The 18713-nt window shown below is 34.0% G+C and overlaps 1 protein-coding gene across 1 annotated transcript; it reads right to left on the bottom strand.

Moving 5' to 3' along the window:
• Nucleotides 1–1966: 1966 nt before the first annotated feature.
• Nucleotides 1967–8442, bottom strand: LOC133332693 (beta-ureidopropionase-like). Its single transcript, XM_061541073.1, has 4 exons — nucleotides 8337–8442; nucleotides 3557–3819; nucleotides 2873–3492; nucleotides 1967–2149 (listed from the first exon to the last, which is right to left on the bottom strand). The coding sequence occupies exons 1-4, from the start codon at nucleotides 8438–8440 to the stop codon at nucleotides 1979–1981; spliced, it is 1158 nt and encodes a 385-aa protein (XP_061397057.1). The 5' UTR covers nucleotides 8441–8442; the 3' UTR covers nucleotides 1967–1978.
• Between the last annotated feature and the right edge of the window lie 10271 nt (nucleotides 8443–18713).

Here is an 18713-nt window from a genome sequence, read left to right as displayed (position 1 = left end):
AATAAAAGGAACTAAATAGATGAACGAAAGATCAAGTACCAATAATTCCTTCTGCGGAATAGTACCATTGAATTAGTTCGTTACGGAACGACTTAACTTAACGTGAGGGTCGGAAGATAAATTTATATACTGTAGTCACATTATCAGTTGTAAATTTATTTGTTTCTTAATTAGAACCTACACTAACTCATGGATGCTCATTTAAAATTTCAGGAGATATACAAAGTGAGTCTCAGTCAATAGTATCCACTTAGTTCTTTTATAATAAAAATGTCATAAGTGCATATTAATCAATGAATTAAATTTTATTCTTTTTTATTAACTTAACTTAAAATTAAAGCAATAAAAAACAATATTTATGTGAATTAAAAATAAAAAAATATGATTTTAAACAAAGCATGCTTGAGATGTTATGGCTTCTAATATTGTCTACCAAGTTTTACATTAATATCAAGTTCCTCCCATAGATTTTTTACATTGCCTTTATTATTGTGTGTCCAACGTTCGTTATATATTGCCACTATATATGTTATCCGATTCTGTTCAATTTATTTCATTTGTTGAATTTGAGAATACTGCTTCATCCGTTCTTTATGAGTGGTTGTAAGGCATATATTTTATTGTCATATATCTCTCTTTAGGTACTACTTAAACTACTCTTGGTTAGCCTAGTGTCTAACACACAATTTGTTCTAATAAGAAAATTTCATCTGTGGAGGGTTTTCCCAGAGTGTGCGTAATAAAATCTTGTCAGAATTTCATGTAGGATTTTAGACTATATCTTAAAATACTCTAACGATCAAATTTTCTGTAATACCTTGTATTGATTTGTCTTGTCTGGGCGGCTGCTTTCGTTCGGGAACACACACCTAACAACATTCGTACAGAATTCTACTGCCAGGGCGGCTGGATCAGCATGTACAAATTTTAATGTTGACGTCTGGTATGTCTCCATTTGTGAAGCTCTGAGGTCAGCGTTCTGGTCGGCCGATTATATTATAAAAAGTCAACATGATATCTTTGTCTGCGCCATTGCCTTCCAAAATAATGGTGCGATTGTTGGTCGGAATGTGATCTCCAATGGAATGCACATATCGGCCTCCTGGTGGCAGACAATATGAATATAAATTTTTATGGGTTAATCTTCTGTATATCCTCGAACAGCTAGGCATGGTTGACGGTGTTAAAGGCCTTATATGGGTGTCATCATAACTGTTCGGTTGCACGATTTGTTCTGGCTCAGTACAATTTTTATTAGCGTGGCATGTAATGCTGTTGTGGTACTATGGATTTTAATTAAATTGGGTTAGTGGAAAAGAAGTTCCTCCTTTGCGACAGAATTAAAATTAGAATAAATCAGGCTTCTGATTAAGTAGAATTTGCAGGCTTTGAGTTAATTTAAATGCGTGGATTTGATTTTTATTTTGTTATTTTGGTTTATTTAAGTTTTTAGTTTTTAAGATAATGATTTTTTCTTGCTTGATTTGATTACATTTCGTAACTTTGTATTTTTATATACTGAATTGTTTTATTTAATAAAATATTGTCCTTTAAAACATGCTTTTCATTAAAACATTTTACTTTAAGAACATATATTCGTATTAGAAACATATTTTTTATATGCGTATGTACTCTTATCAGATACAACAATCCTATATCTGATATTTCCATATAAGCAAAAAAGGCATATAAGAAAGAAATCTCTGACTTTTTTGAGTTTCTTATATCCGATATCTACTGTATTGGTAATATATTCATTATAAGTAGTGGTGGTGCTTCCATCAATCTGCTGATGCTATATAACAGCATGAAATAGAAATAACCTTTTGGTGGTTTTTAGACTGATACTGTGTTTAGTGCTCGCTACTAACCTGTTGACTTCAAGAGTGAGGTATCCCTTTCCTGTGTCTTATTTGTATTTTAAATTTATAAAAGTATATTTTATTAAAAAATATGTATGTACAAAAATATTTATGAACTATTCTTTAATAATTTGTGGCTTAAAATCTAATTGTGAGGCACGTTTAAATGACTCGGCATACAAGTCCAGTCTCTGAGTCATACGGAATGTCCAGAAGTCCTTAATTTGGCGGCATAAATTCAAATCAACTTCGGTTATAAGGAGGCCATCTTGATCACGTGACAAGCTCTGAAAACACAAGAAAAACATGTTTAATATTTTGAACACTCTCTTAACGTATTTGCGTTTAAAGTTAAAATTAATTTGAGAAGCCTCTGGAATTGTCAATAACAAAATTTAGGAGAAACATATAAAAGCGAAAACCATAACCACAAATATGGGCTCTGTGGATCTCTGAGGCTTAAATCACTGGATGTGAACATTTATCTACAATTCTTTTAATCTCACTCAAATTAATAAAGTTATGTCCTTCTGAAACGAACTTGTCCAAATGAACTATTCCGCAAAAGGTACAATCCTAGTACCAACCGTATTTTTTGCGGAATTGTTCATTTGGACAAGTTCGTTTCGGAAGGTTATTCGGTTATTTCGTTCATCAATTTCAATTTGCTGCAGTCGTTTCATTTCGTTATCATTCACCTAAATAGTCCAAATGAACTATTCCGCAGAAGGAACGTTCGGTACTAGATTCGGTTATTTCGTTTATCAACTTCCTTTTGCACCAGTCTTTCCATTTCGTTCACCCAGTTCCCTTACTTTCAATTGTTCATCTAGATCTTTTCGTTCTTTGGCCGAAGTACCGGACGTGTTCCATTGAACGATTAACCTAAAAGGAACTAACTTATATACCAAGTTCCTTTTGCGGAATGAACCGAAACAAGATCCAATCGCTACAAGAACGGGATTATCCAACTCTGCAAATATAACCATTGAAAATAATAACTAACTTACCGGTGTTCTCGAGCCATCAGGTGCCGCCACATAACTGGAACCATAAAATGGACCAAATACTTTATGAGCCGGTTTGCCATCACCCGATGTATATTCATTGGGGAATTCTTCATTGCCGACACGATTAATAGCAACTGTAAAATAACTATTTGCAATGGCAGCATTACGAGCCTCAATTGACCACAAAGGTTCACTTAGCGCTCCCACCGTTGCCGAAGGATTGAACACAATTTCAGCACCATTTAAACCGAACATCATCCAATTTTGTGGATGGTGGCGACCATAACAGATGTTAATGGCAATTTTACCAAATTCGGTTTCGAAGACAGGATGGCCAGTGTTACCCTCGCTATAATAAGTGGCTTCATTGAAATCGCCAACACGTGGTATATGATTTTTACGATGTTTTCCCATATAACGACCATGATTCGATATAACAACTGAGGTATTCCAGATGGTCTCACCATGTTCCATATCACGTTCCAATATCGATGAAATGATTACCATGTTGTAGGCTTTGGCTAGTTCTTGTAGCATTTTAGTGGTGGGACCATTCTCCGCTTCTTCGGCAAAATCACACCAGGGGAATTTTTCGCGGGTGCAGAAAGCAAATGGCATGGCTGTAATAAGGATAATAGTTCGTTAAAATTTATTTTTTTTTATTTTCAAATGAGTAAAACTTACTCCATGCCTCCTGCATACAAACAATATTGACACCAGCCGCTGCAGCGGCTTTTATCATTGTTGTCACCTTTTTCCATATGGCTTCACGTTGCTTCTCCAGTGGAGCAGTTGTGGGCAGTACAATCGAATTTTGTATGGCACCAATTTTTACAAGACGTGGTTTACGCATTTGTTCCTCCTTGGCGGTAATACGATAACCTTTGATCTCGAAACCATGTTCCGCAGCAATATTTTTGGCTTCGGCGGGAAGTTCCAGAACATTGCTGTAAGGAAAATAATTATATATTTAGAAATAAGATTTTTTGGTTTATAATACGTTTACATTATACCGGATTCGGTGGGTTTAAATTGCCAATTCCATTGTATATATGTCAAATAAATCTTCATAATGTATGTTAACCTGGTAAAAAGTTCTAATGTAAATCCCGTTTTATGCTTTAGAAAAGGAAGTACTCGAATGTTGAATTTTATGGATGAATTTGCCATAGTTTAAACTTAGTGTCCTATCAAAATGCCGTATTCCCCATCTGATTGATAAATTCAGTAAAGATATTCTGTAACAGTTCTATGAGTGAGATGATTTTTCAAATTTCAGGAATATCTATAAAAATGTTATTAAAAAATATATAAAAAGTACAATCGGACTGAACAAATACACATTTTATTAAAAGCCAGTACAATTTCAATAATTTCATTTCGCATCCCTGGATGCAGCTACTTCCACAGGCTGCAATCACAGACCTTCTGGAGTAAGTCGATTACGTTTGGCAGAGCAATTGCATTGCGCAGTGTGGTGTGAGAACCTGTACCACATGCTGGACAGACATTCATCAATCCGTGCCCAATACGAATTGATACGACTGCACTATTCTGAACGCAATTGGATCATAACTATGGCCTGGGCAGCTGACGTTCTTCAGTTGCGATGGGAGGGTTGAGCTCCGAGGACGGCATTCACTCTGTATTCATACAGCGTTGAGGCAAATGAATCTGTATGGATCCTATTCAGATCTGCTTGATAGGCAACTTGACCTAGAGGCTCCCATTTATAACGTTGGACCTCTCTCTCTAGAACATGTAGATCCTTCCTTTCCTTGGAAAGTTATCTTGTCGGTGAAATCTCTAAAACCTTTTCAGATGGCTTTCCTATTGTTAAGGAAATTTTGGACTTCAGAGATGATAAAATCGGGTAGTTTAGTTATGGAAACAATTATAGGGAGGTGGTCTGAGACCCGGTGAGACAATGGTTATATCTGGCGAACTGTTACACTCTGCCGTACAGAACGGTATTTTTTAGAGATCATAATATAAGCGGGGCCTATTATTGACGTCGGGGCCTATTATTGACGACATATGCGAGAGAGTAAACGTCTACATAGCTGATCTTGTGAGTTCTTTCCCTCTGAGGAATATGCCACCAAATACGCTTTAATTTTGGGAATAAGTGAAAGATTGAGGCAATACAGTTGGCAACCCTTAATTATCCACAATATTCTCTTTATTCCACTAATGCACAAAATAGTACGATAGTATTCTCTTTGCCGTTCCCACACATTTACTCTTAATTTAATTCTGTTCAACTCTGCTTTATTCACTAATATTGCGCTCTTTTGCCTATTCACTTGTCGCTTTATTGCGTTTCATTTCCATTTCATTCACAAATAAACAAAGCACGAAACGAAGCGCCATCCAAACAACAACAAAACTACATTCAGCAGCTATACCAACAAATGCCGCACTGTGTGGCAAACAAACACAGTGTTTGGATGTTTGTCAAACACCCATATATTTTATATATATTTTTCTTCTATTCATATAGGCGAGATAGAGGAGAGTGAGATGACAACAATCAAAACAGAAAGATAGATGCGATTTATTGGAATTGAAAATCGTTTGGAAAAATTCTCGAAAATAGTGGAACACGCGTGCTATTCATGCAAACAGTAGGTCAAGAATATAAAATAATAACAAAAACAATATTTGTGTTTTAATTTCTTTATAGATAAAACCCGATAGCAAAATGCACATGAATACAAACATAATGATTTGAAATGTTTATAAATACAATTTATATACATTTGTTAATTCGGGTTGTATACATATATATGCAGAACATTAGGTGGGGTGATTCTAGAAAGTAGATGAATAACTTCACTGATGATAATGCGTAGTTTTTTTTTTTTTTTTTGTTCAACAAAAAATTAAATACGTAAAACTACATAATTATGTATATATTTTCAAATTCTAAGCATGATAAGAATATTTGAATTTTATGATTAAAATTGTATTTTTTTTTTTTTTTTTTTAAGCAAAAGATTTAGATTAGTATGCGACATAGTGCACTCGTAGAAATTCTTTAAATAAATGTCTTTGGAGATTAATTTGTTATTATTTAATTTTTGTTTCTTGATATTTCAAATAAAAAATGTACCCAGATGGGAACGATGGTGAGGCAATGTTTTTGAAATTCTACAGTGAGAACAGAAGCCATTCTTTCCAACTAGGTCTTATTAGAGAAATTGATTACACTGTGAGAAAATTGCTGTGTTGGTGTTTGACCTTTAACATACCGTAAGGGGTCGACCTGTATGTATTTGAAATACATATAGTCTTGAATTTGTTCTGTAAAGAAGACACATCGATTGATATATTTCTATACTAAGCCGCTGGAAGTGGTGTAAATTGTATTATCTTCAAGTATATCCTTATACTATAAGGGGTCTCCGAAGAATATATTAAGTTTTGTCGGAGAAATAGTCGATCATTCGAACTGCTTTTTCCACAAACAATTTTCAAAGAATTTGACTTGACTTCCAAGACCCTGTGAATAAAATAATATATAAAAATAATATAGAATGCAAAGAGATTTAGAGTAATCTCACTGAATTGTGCTGATTATATACGTGTATTCCTAAATCTATTGATGACAAAGATTATCCACATCTACTGCATTAAATATCTGAAAAAATCTACATTGAAGCATTTAAGCAATTAGACCCCAGTATTGCGATATGCCATTTTTTTTATTTCTTTGAAAGTATCCTTGTTTAAACGAATACTTTAGTTTATATTTTTAAATTAATTCAGCTTTCCAACACATACCAATTCCTACCAAATCAAGCATCGCAAATAATAATTGTTTGGACAGCAAATCGAGTAATATTAAGGAACTAATTTTATCTAGGCAATCTATGTGTGGAGTCCCATGGTCTCAAATTCTCACAATGGCTATCCTAATAAGCAAATTCACGCATAAAGTGTAAAAGCAAATTCTGATGCAATATTTGACTGGATGTTCCATGAGAAGATAGACTTTTCACCGTTATTAAGTAGACCAATCCCATCGTATGAACTAGGATAAATCCAATCGGTCAAGATCTTCCTTATTTTTTGTCTTGGTTTGTGGTAAAAAATAGGAATATTTTTCAAAAATATTTTTTACAGGTCCGCCATTTTTTTCCCTTAAATTGTGAATTGTTGTAAATTGTTCATATTGAATATATATAAATATTGAATATTTTATTTCTGGTCTGTTCCAGTTCTTTTTTAACAGTAAATCTGGTAAAAGGGAATAATGTAAAAATAACTCTCAGAGTACAAAATAATTCGAAAAGTTCGAAAACGAAAATCTAGTAAATATTTCAAAATTAGATGACATTACTTCAAAATCGACACAACAGAAGAAGTTAGCATTCCAGTTTACCACTTTTACTCGCCCAAATTTTTCGAGTAAAAACTTTACAAAGAGAACGCCATTTAGTTTTATGTTCTCTTAAATATGGTTGAAATTTTTACTAGTTTTGTTGGTTCAGAAACGAGTTTCTAGTAAAAAATTGCAAAACTGGTAAAATTTGTAGGTTTTTGCAGGTTCTGGAACAGAACTTTCATACATTTTATGTTACGATGTTCATGTTCACACGTAAAAAAAATTAAATTTTTTTCATTAATGAACGAAAGAAGCGGGCCGTTTGCGGAACTAGTTCGTTCCGGACTCAACCATGATACAATAATAAGGTGATGTATCAAAACAAAAACCTTTGTTTTTGTCTCGAATATCTGTCAAATTTGTCCATATAATATTTTAAATGGTAGGCAATACTGCACATCGAATTCAAGTAGAAATTACCCACTTAGACAGTTAATCAAGACATCAGCTGCGCTAAATGGACTACCTATTCATTGTGTCATGTACTCAACTTAGTGTACTTAATTTTTAAAATTTATAAAAAAAAGTTAGAGAATTGGGAATAATGTTCCACTCCTGGCGCCCACAAAAGGTCTAAATTTAGTTGAACACTCTGATCCAAACTGTGCTAATAGTAATATTTTTAGCAAACATAGATGAAATCCGAAGATGGTACAATTCCAATGTCTTCAACAGTTTGTAACAAATTTATGCAAAATATATTGGAACGCGATCGCCTTTAAATTTTAATGAAAATTCATATATTCGGGATTTGGTTGGATCTCTCTTTTACGAGTTTAGAACTGGTTCTGTTTTTGGTCCTATGTGGCATAAAAAATCTTCTAAATAAATATTTTCCATGATATTTTTTATGAAATAATTTACGATCATAATTTGTATTCATGATAACTGCCGCCTGACAATGCACTTTTTCTGAAGACAGTGGTTGTTGGTCTTATCAACAAAATTCAGATTTTATTATTTAGTTAACATTATTTAATATTCACATAAGAACTACGTATGCAAATATACATATATCCACGTATATTCCATTTCACTTGTATAAATGTTTGAATTAAAAAAAACTGCACTCACTCATCTGATCTGCCGTATAGAATTCGCTTCACTTCTTTCAACTCATCGGCCGGTATATGTTTTTCGAGACATTCTTCTAAACTTTTAAAATTTATACTTGACATTTTATTTGGCGATATATAGTTTTTCCTATTATTTTCCTCAACACTTTGAGAACCAATCACGTCTGAACCGTGTGCCAGCTAAACTACGAATGAATATCGATGTGAGCAGTGTCTTTTGTTGTGACCTTCCCTAGTAAACAACCTAGGGAGGGAAATAAATAATTGCTTGTGAGAGGGAGAGAGAGAAAAAAAAATGCAATCAGTGTTTCCCAAACTGTGGGTAGGGATGTATTTTATAGCAGGCACGGGCAGAGCGTAAAAAATTCTATTCTCACGCACTTGTCTTTGTGTGTGTGTCAATGGTTTTTCAATTGGTACTTACTCTCGCGAGAGTGCACGCGTGCGTTGGTTCGCCCGACTGTGTTTTATAGATACGCAGTATTGATATTATGTTAATAAAAATCAATAAAAATTTTATTTAAATAATAATTATTGTTTTGAAGCTGTTCAGAATCTCTGAATTAATAAATAAATAAGTAAATGCAGTAACACTCAATTATTTTGATATTCTCTCCGACTTTGCAAAAATTAATTGCTTCTAGTCTCTGTTAAAAGTGGATCTGTTATTTTGTTTTTATATTTTGCATAATTAGTTTATTATTTCAGAGAAACAAAGATAACAGAGTTGTGTATACTTATATATTATATGTATAATCTTATCACAATTGCCTTACCCCCCATGATCATTGCCATAAAATGCCGATCTGTACTCTATAAACGAACAAAAACACAAACTCATATACCCCCAGCATTTGATAGTAATTGAAGTAAGGGTTTTGCAACAACGGTACTCAAATCATTAAATCGATACAAATTGACCCAAATATTCAGTTCAATCAATTAATGGAAATGCATTTATATCAGCACCAGGCAAAAAATCCCAAGCATGATCTCAGTGTTTGTAAAAAAAACACAAAACAGTCTCAATATTTGTCCGCTTGGGTAGATATTTTGTACAGCTTGGTACATTAGATTTCAAGCTTATGATGTGATGTGTTTTGTCAAAATCAGTTCAGATTTAGATGTAGCTCTCTTATACAGTATGTAAAGAATGAGTTTACACATCGATAATTATTAAACATTTTCAACATAACTCTAATTTATTTGTTTTTTATCATAAATGTGTGATCCACCTAATACAGTCTGAGTCAAATAAATTAAAATTTAGTACAAAATAAAAGAACCTACTTTACTCAGCTGGCTTGTGACAGAGCATTTGTTCCATAAGCCGAGTTTGAAAAAGATTTCAAGGCGCGTCGGTCTTGTGCGCTGCTCTTCCAATTTGAAATACTATGTTCCGAAATGTTGTTTTCAACTTGATCTTTCCATCGAATTTTCCCCATCTTCCGGTCTTCCCCTTTTACGTTGACTCGCTTTTATTTGCCTTTTGAGCATCCCCATCCATTCTCACAACATGACCTAGACAACGTTGTCACTGCAGCTCGATACGTCTGACTATGTCGATTTCCGAGAATAGATGGTACAACTCATGGTTTGGCGATCCGCCCATAGATCTTTCGGATAATTTTTCTCTCAAACACTACAAGAGCTGCGACATCTGCTTGCGCAAGTACCCATGCTTCAGATCCATATAACGGCATGGGTAGTATCAGCGTCTGGCGAGAGGTGGCCTTGTTTTTGAATTTCACACTTAGCCTGGTTTTATATTTATCGGGATCGGTGTTGAGAGTTTCTCTCTCTCTCAGTGGTAAATTATGAATTGTGTTGGAAAACATTACCACAGGTAGAACAAACAAGTACGAAAAGGTACCTAAAATTCTACTTCAAATGATAATAAATCATAATTATCGAGAAATATTGGCCAATATTTATACCAATTATTTGCATAAATAATATATGTTATAATTTAAGCGTAAATTTATTCACGAACAATAAAAAATCTACTTTTTGTTTTGGTACGTTTATGTCAATTCGTACCTTTTGTGAACAAAAAGTACGCTTGTTACAAAATTAAAAATAGCGCAACTCTAATTACTCTCTCAAGAGAGAGAAACTCTCAACACCGATCCCGATAAATATAAAACACGCTTACCAAACAAATGCATATGTATTTGTTGTCGACCGCTTTGAACACCTCTGAACAGATTGATGCGCCAAACGCGGCCTTGTAGTCGACACATGGGTGGAATGTGTCAAAGTCTTTTTCGGGGGTCATTTTTCAAAATTTTGTGCAGTGTGAAAATCTTGTTTATAGTGGATTTGCCAGGTCTGAAGCCACATTGGTATGGTCCAATAATGGCATTGACCATTGGCTTCAGTCATTCACTCAGTATATGCGATGGGAAGGAGACTAATTCCTCTATAGTTGGCACATATCGTCTTGTCTCATTTTTATTTGCGCACGGGACACTGGATCCTCAGGTTCCAATCATTGGGCATGCATTTCTCTAGTGCAAATTGTGCGTGCACCTGACCAGCATCTGACCACCAGTCTTGAATAGTTAGGCTGATTACCCATCGGCACCTGCTGCTTTATTATTCCTCAGTCGATGGATTGCTATTCTGACATCTTGGCTAGGTGGTATACACTTTATACCATAATCACATATTAGTTCAGTGGTATCTTCTATTTGATACCAGAATCTTGGCAAAATGTTCCTTCCACATTCTCAACATAGGGGATGATATATATCTGTATCTGTCACCCGGTTTACATCTTCACCTCTACAAGAGGATGTGCCTGTACCAAAGCCTTCGGTGTGGTGTTTTAAAATTTCCGGACTTCGCTCTAACTCCTGTACATCTCGATTTGCTCCGACTCACGATTTTTTTGTTCTTTGTTATTTTTTCTGAAAATATGCTTCTCCTCTCTCATTTTCTACTGTTTGCAAGGTTGACCTATACGCTGCGTTTTTCACATCAGTAGCATTAGGACACTCCTCATCGTACCACGGGTTTCTTGGTTTTGTTGCAGTTTGCAAGGAGTGGACAATTATTTGCCATCGTGCAAAGAATGAATGCTTTCGTGAAGCAAGTGATTTCTGCTATCTGTTGTTTGCAGCTATTCGACGTCGAGTTTCCGCGTTGCGGCTACTTTAACACGGGTGCGAACCTTGGCTGCCATAGGGTAGTGGTCTGAATCGATATTCGCTCCTCGGATATATCGAACGTCTAAATCACTGGATGGATGGTTTCAGTTCAGGGATGCGAAATAAAATTATTCAAATTGTACAGGCTTTCAATAAAATGTGTATTTTTTCAGTCCGATTGTACTTTTTATAAATTTTTAAATACAATTTTTATTGTTATTAACAATTAATAAAAAACATACATAAAGCTTTCATTTTTATATACACATGGATAAGATAAACACTTAAAAATTAACATAAAGTTACATAAAAATTAATTTGTTCAACGTACTTATAAGTCTTAATAATATACAATTAATAAAACTTTTTTGCTACATATTCTTATGTATCGTTAGCAGCTTGAATTCAACAAATCCTTCGTTTAGATAAGATTTGAAGCAGTCGAAACATGTAGTCTTTTCCTTTCTTTGGTTTTAATTATATTTTGATATAAAAATAACCTTTCCACATTTGCAGATGAATGTGGAATAGATAATAATCCTCTAAAAATTTGGAAACATTTCTTCCTTTAGTTCCTTTTTGACTTAAGGGAACCCCCCATTCTCGATTTTAATTTTTCAAGATTTTCAATGGGCTAGTAAATCAATACCAATGCTTGTTAAGGTTTGTAACTTTGCACGTATATATTTAAAGATTTAAAAGAGAAGGAAAATAATTTACAAAAAAAATTGTTATTGTTTTGTTGTTGTTTTTTGTAATTAAAGAAAAGTCCTTATTTTTGATGGCGGGCATGATAACTCCTCACTGGAACATCGGAATCCGAAAATTCCAACGGTGTTAGAAAGAGTACATGACTGGCTCACGTATTAACTAGGATTATTGACTTCGTTCTAAAATTAACAAAATGTCGGACCTTTGAACAAATATTTTTGAAAAATCGCCGATTTTTGACCACAAACTAAGTTAAAAAATAAGGATAAGTTCATACGATAGCTATACACTCACAGAGAAACGTGTAAAAATTTGGAATCGATTGGGTTATACGTTTTTGAGTTATCGTGTCCGCCTTTCGCACAAGAGAAAAACGCATTTAAAGTTTGAGATTTTCACTTGAAATTTTGTAGGGACATTCTTGAATTACTGTAGATTCGAATTAAATCAAAAAAAAAAAAAAAAAAAAATAATAAAAATAAAAATTGGTCCCGAGAATGGGGGCTTCGAAATCATTGAGTGTGAAATAATTGCTCTGCCTGTTTATTCGATATTTGGTAACAATTGTTACCAAATGTTACTAAATGTTTTCTGTTTACCCAAAAATCCAGTAAAAGAGAGCCAAGTGAGGGAGCAAGTTTGACAGTTCTACAACAACAAACTTACTGGAGTTTGCTGAAAGAATTTTATTCAGTAAGATTTTGCAAACTCAGCCATTTTGAGATCAGCTGTTTTATGACCAAACACAAAAATTATTCAAAACATTTTTATACCCTACACAACTATGTTGTCAGGGTATTAAGCTTTGTGCAGCCCCAAAATTTTGTAGCGCCGCGAAATATTGGTCCTAGACCCACCTTTAAGTATACCGATCGTCATATCTCGACTAGCTGAGTCGATCTAGACATGTGTGTCCGTCCGTCTGTCCATTATAATTTGTAAACACGATACAGGCCACAGTCAGTAGGATGGGTTCTGGCCAATGAAGACCCCTATTGTTTTGGGAAAGATCGGTTAATATTTAGGGGATGAAATGGACCAAATACAAATTTTTTTCGGTTTTTATGGTCGCTCCAGAGGCCCCAATAATGGCCCGAACTTCGTGAAATTTTGCATGGAGAAGGGTATCGGGCCAAAGAATAAGCATGCCTGTTTTGATAAAGATCGGTCAATATTTAGCGGGTCAAATGAACCCTGACTTTTGTGTGAAAAATTACAAAATTTGTATTCTATAGCATATATATTTACCTCTGAAGGACATAGACCCGAGAAGTTGATATTATATCCAAGATGAGTGGTTGACCTTTAAATTAAGACCAATTATATTGTTGTATGTGCTCGGATGTGGGAGTTACACCTAAATATTTACAGGTATCTCCGTATTCGTATGTTATATTGTAACCCATTATTACTCTAGAGAGCGGAACTATAGCGCTGATCGCTTTGAAATGTTCCATGAGGTTCCAGGTATGGTCAAGGACAACGCCTATAATTTTCGGTGATGATCAGATAATAATTTTGGAATGAAGTGGGCCGAAAACTTAATTTTTTGTGTTATTTTCGAGTCGATCAATAGACCACAAATGAAAGCCGAACATCACAACACAACCCACGGTGAAGGGGATCTGGACAATAGCTGTACTGAATACTTGTAATATTCGGAAAATATGTCAGTGTGAGGAAGAGGTGCTGTTTACCTCTAATAGGGCAAGAGGTTGCAAATATCACGAAATATTGCCCAGGCTCGGAATAAACATCCGCAGAAAAATTGAGTTCCGTGGTAGTTGTGTGGGGTATCGTATGGTCGTCCGACTATACTGCTCCGCTCACTGGTTTTAATTTGCAAAGTTGAATTTGAATTAAGTTGTATAAAAATTACAGAAAATGGAATAAAATTCGTAAGTAATGCAAAGTTTCATTAAATTAGAAACTAATTTGTTATATAATTTTAGGCAAATTCCAAATAGAGGGCAATATATTGATGCAGGAAGCTTAAATTTTCCCGGGGAACATACAAAATCAAACCAAATTTTTCTTTTATTGAAAGTAAAAAAGGCTTACTCTCTGAACTAGAACTTACTGAATAAATGTTACTGGAAAAGTAACCAGACACACCTAATATTGAAGTGATTCCCACTGCCCCAAATAACTTCTTTACGTGAAAGCCATCGAGTTGTTGAGTATTTAAAAACAACATGAATATCTGTACCGAAAGATTCCTGAATCTCTTATCTCTCTCATAGAACATTTGAGAAATAATGATTGATATCTTTACTGCACTTATCAATCTGATCTGGAATACTGAATTTTGAAGCGGCGTAGAAACTATGTTTAAACTATGGCAATTCAATTCATATTGTATGCTTAAAACAAGTGAAATTCGAAAACATGACACTAGGCTTCTACTTGTACGCTGGTAAATGCACATTTGTGCTGCTACAGCCGTCATGTCACATAGTGAACTTGAACTTGACGGCTATAGACGCAACTGTCCGTCAACGTGTTAATACTTTTAAGTGAGAAGAATTGGATACAATTTAGAAATGGTGCTAAATATGTTATTGGGGTGCTATTGTATTTTTGGGTTCCAAATAGTGCTAAAATTAGTACAATTGTACCAACTTTTACATCCCTGTTTCAGTTTATCACAACATGATCAATTTGATTTCTCGTTTTTTGATCGCAAATCCAGGTGGCCTTGTGTATATCGAGATGCTTAAATCTGGTGTTGCTTGCTACCTTTTGTTTTCGCAAAATAGTGAGGCTGAATCCCAGTTTGTTGTTTTTATAAAAAAAAACTATTTATTAGTGGGAAATGTATGATATTGTCCGCTGAGGGGTAAGGCAGGGAAGACTATAGTTTCGAATCTCGGATCCTCATCAATTCCCTTAGTTTTTGTTGGGATATTCTCCCCAGAAGCATTTATTGCTTCTTAACAAAAAACCTTTCATACCATAATGTCTGTTGTGAAAATTGGAGGTTCTTACGTTACCAGCGATACGACCTCAATGAGAAGTTCGTTTCGTTGGCGCCTGACTTCGTGGTCAACAAGGCATTTGCAGACAACTACAATACATGCTGTTGTCAGATATTTCTTCATGGAGGCTGACGGTGGGACCAAAAATATTTTCCCTCTGATTTTTGCATTAAAATCTCCTAGCAGGATTTTAATGCCATGGCCAGGGCTGCGGTTATAGGCTGTTTCTAGTCGTTCGTATAATATACCTTTTGACGCAAATGATGTTGTAGCAGAACTTCGCTTTTATACGGATTATAACAATTCCCTCATCTACTGGTGTGAATCTGGACGACGTCTTTTAGTCTAGCATTTTCTATAATGTGATAACATCGGATTTGTACTTCTAGAGTACCTCCGTCAGTGTGAAAAGTGCACCTTTTCTGTACAACGTGCGCACATTCCAAGTGCAGATTCGCGGACCCATTAAGGGGGTTTGGTTTGCTTTTTGGTTTTTTTTCATAGTAGAAAGGGTTTTCCGAGTGGGGACAACTAATCCGACGTCTCAGCCCATTTTTATACCCTTCACCACACTGTGGTACAGGGTATTATGTCTTTGTGCATATATTTGTAACTTTCTGAGTCGATTTATGCATGTCCGTCCATGTTAAATTGTAAACAAAGTACAGGCCGCATTTATGATCCGAATTGGATGAAATTTGGCACAGCTCATTTGTTTGGCCCAAGGACGAACCCTATTGAAATTGGGAAAAAATCGGTTCAGATTTAGGTAAGGTAAGGTAAATGGTGTACCAAAGTCCCTATATATCTTTCGATTTGCACGACATTTGGCATAGCGTACTGAATTAAGTCTAGAATGATGTGTACAAAGTTTCGTGAAAATCGGTTCAGATTTAGATATAGCTCCCGTATATATCTTCGTCCGATTTAAGGTAAATGGTATAAAAAAAATCCCTATAGATCTTTAGATTTGCACGAAATTTGGCATAGTGTACTGAATTCAGTCTAGAATGATGTGTGCAAAGTTTCGTGAAAATCGCTTTTGGTTTAGATATAGCTCCCATATACAGTTTCGCCCGATTTTAGGTAAATAGTCCACTAAAGTCCCTAAATATCATTAGTTTTGTACGAAATTTGGCACAGCGCAATGAATAAGGTCTAGAATGATGTGATCGGTTCAGATTTAGATATTGCTCCCATATATATCATCGTCCGATTTAAGGTAAATGGTGTACCAAAGTCCCTATATATCTTTCGATTTGCACGAAATTTGTCATAGCGTATTGAATTAAGTATAGAATGATGTGTGCAAAGTTTCGTGAAAATCGGTTCAGATTTATATGTAGCTTCCATATATATTTTCGTCCGATTTTATGTAATTGGTGCACCAAATTCCCTATATATCTTCCGATTTGCACGAATTTTGGTATAGGGTACTGAATTAAGTCTAGAATGATGTTGCTTGGTCGATTGACACAACGTACTGAAGTAATATAAATTAGTCTCTGGCAAGTTTTCCTGAAATCGGTTCAGATATAGACATATAACAAACACGCTACGTCTGTTAGGAAACATATGTAGAATATACCCAAAGTGGTGAAGGGTATCATATAGTCGGCCCAGTCCGACTTTACTACTTTCCTTACTGGTTTATTCAAAGTGTAAACCGATTCTTGACATTTTGTAAATGTTATTCGTAGTTGCGTATTAAAAATGATCGCCCACAATTTTTTCCTCTACAAAAGCAAATATTATAATCAATATAATGAAACTTGTTGCATACTTTTAGGCATGTATTAATATTTAATAAAAAATAATTGGGTTTTGGAAAAACAACATTTCATTTATTACATGAAAGCGTTCAAAAATATATTTTGGATAAATTGATAAAATATATATTTATCCAAAATGGTCTGTCCAACTTGGGGCTTTTCTTTACTGGTTTTTATTTTTTATTTTAATTTTTAAATTTGTTGCACAGTGAAAAAACTACAACAATATTTTTCTTGGTTCATATATATTTTTTATTTATCTTTTCTGTTTCTTTGTTGCAACATTAAACATTTTTCTTTAATAAATTCTTAAGTTTTTTTTTGTTTACATTTTAAATACATTTACATAAATAGTATAGTATAATGCTATTTTTGTTGTTGTTGTTGTATAGACAATTTGTTTTATTGTTTAAATAATGGACATTTGTTGTTATGTTATTGTTGTAATAAGTAATAAAATAGAGAAGTTTCATTTATTTTTTTATTTATATTCAGCTCTTGTTTTTAACAAAAATTAAAAAAATTTTTTTAACTTTAGTTTGAAATTTTTTTTATTGCATTGGATTCCTGTGTTTTTTTATACAATTATATGGGGTGGCATTTATTGACATTATTTGTTGATTTATTTATATATTTATTTTATAGCAATTACCCAATGTTATAGTTAAAATCATTGAAGCTTTTAATTAATTTAATTTGTTTAAGTTTAACAAGTGTAGGCCTTGATTTTATTTATTTGTATGTGGTTTTGGTACATACATTCTTTTTTTTTTTTTTTTTAAATATGGAACTATTTTATTTGTTATAAATATATTTTATGTTTTATTTAAAGAGGACAGCTTTTTTATAACAATTTGTTAACAAAGTTATATATTTACCGTTCTTCTCATATTCCAGGTGGCATTAAATAATAATCATTAATTTGAACTTGATAATCATTAATTTGATTTAAGGGACCCCCCCCCCCCCATTCTCGAATTTAAATTTTCAAGATTTTCAATGAGCTGGTAAATCAATACCAATGCTTGTTAAGGTTTGTAACTTTGCACATATATATTTAAAGTTTTAAAAGAGAGGGAAATTGTTTACAAAAAATTGTGTAATTGTTTGGTTGTTGTTTTTTGTAATTAAAGAGAAGTCCTTATTTTTGATGGCGGGCATGATAACACCTCACTGGAACATCGGAATCCGAAAATTCCAACGGTGTTAGAAAGAGTACATATCTGGCTTTCGTATGAACTAGGATTATTGACTTCGCTTTAAAATAAACAAAATGGCGGACCTTTGAAAAAATATTTTTGGAAAATCGCTGATTTTTGACCAAAAACCAAGTTAAATAATAAGGAAGATCTTCACCGATTGGCTTTATCCTAGTTCATACGATAGCTATACACTCACAGAGAAACGTGTAAAAATTTGGAATTGATTGGGTTATTAGTTTTTGAGTTATCGTGCCCGCCATTCACAAAAGAGAAAAACACGTTTAAAGTTTGAGAAGTCCTTTAGCCGTCACTTGATGCTGACACAATAAATCGGCTATATCTTCAAGAGTTCTTGAGATTTTCACTTGAAATGTTGTATGGACATTCTTGAATTGATGTAGATTCGAATTAAATCAAAAAAATTGTTGACCCCGTGAATGAAGGGGGTCCCCTCAAATTTGGATATTGCACCTAAAAAAATACTCTACACCAGAAAAATTGGACATTCCATTCACTTGATGTTGGATTAACAGATTAAACAAATTTGACACTGTGCGGAG

This window comes from Musca vetustissima, unplaced genomic scaffold, assembly GCF_032173495.1.
Source record: "Musca vetustissima isolate MV318-11 ecotype Yass unplaced genomic scaffold, APGP_CSIRO_Mvet_v1 utg13449, whole genome shotgun sequence".
NCBI classification, from domain to species: Eukaryota; Metazoa; Arthropoda; class Insecta; order Diptera; family Muscidae; genus Musca; species Musca vetustissima.
Note: the sequence above shows the minus strand (reverse complement) of the source record. Positions and strands in the feature narration are given on the sequence as shown.

Coding starts and splice junctions, on each gene's coding strand:
- LOC133332693 (XM_061541073.1), bottom strand. CDS start 8,440: ATGTCAAGTATAAATTTTAAAAGTTTAGAAGAATGTCTCGAAAAACAT. Junction 3,820..8,336: donor CTATACGGCAGATCAGATGA/GTGAGTGCAGTT, acceptor TTTTCCTTACAG/CAATGTTCTGGAACTTCCCG. Junction 2,150..2,872: donor CTGATGGCTCGAGAACACCG/GTAAGTTAGTTA, acceptor TTGTGTTTTCAG/AGCTTGTCACGTGATCAAGA.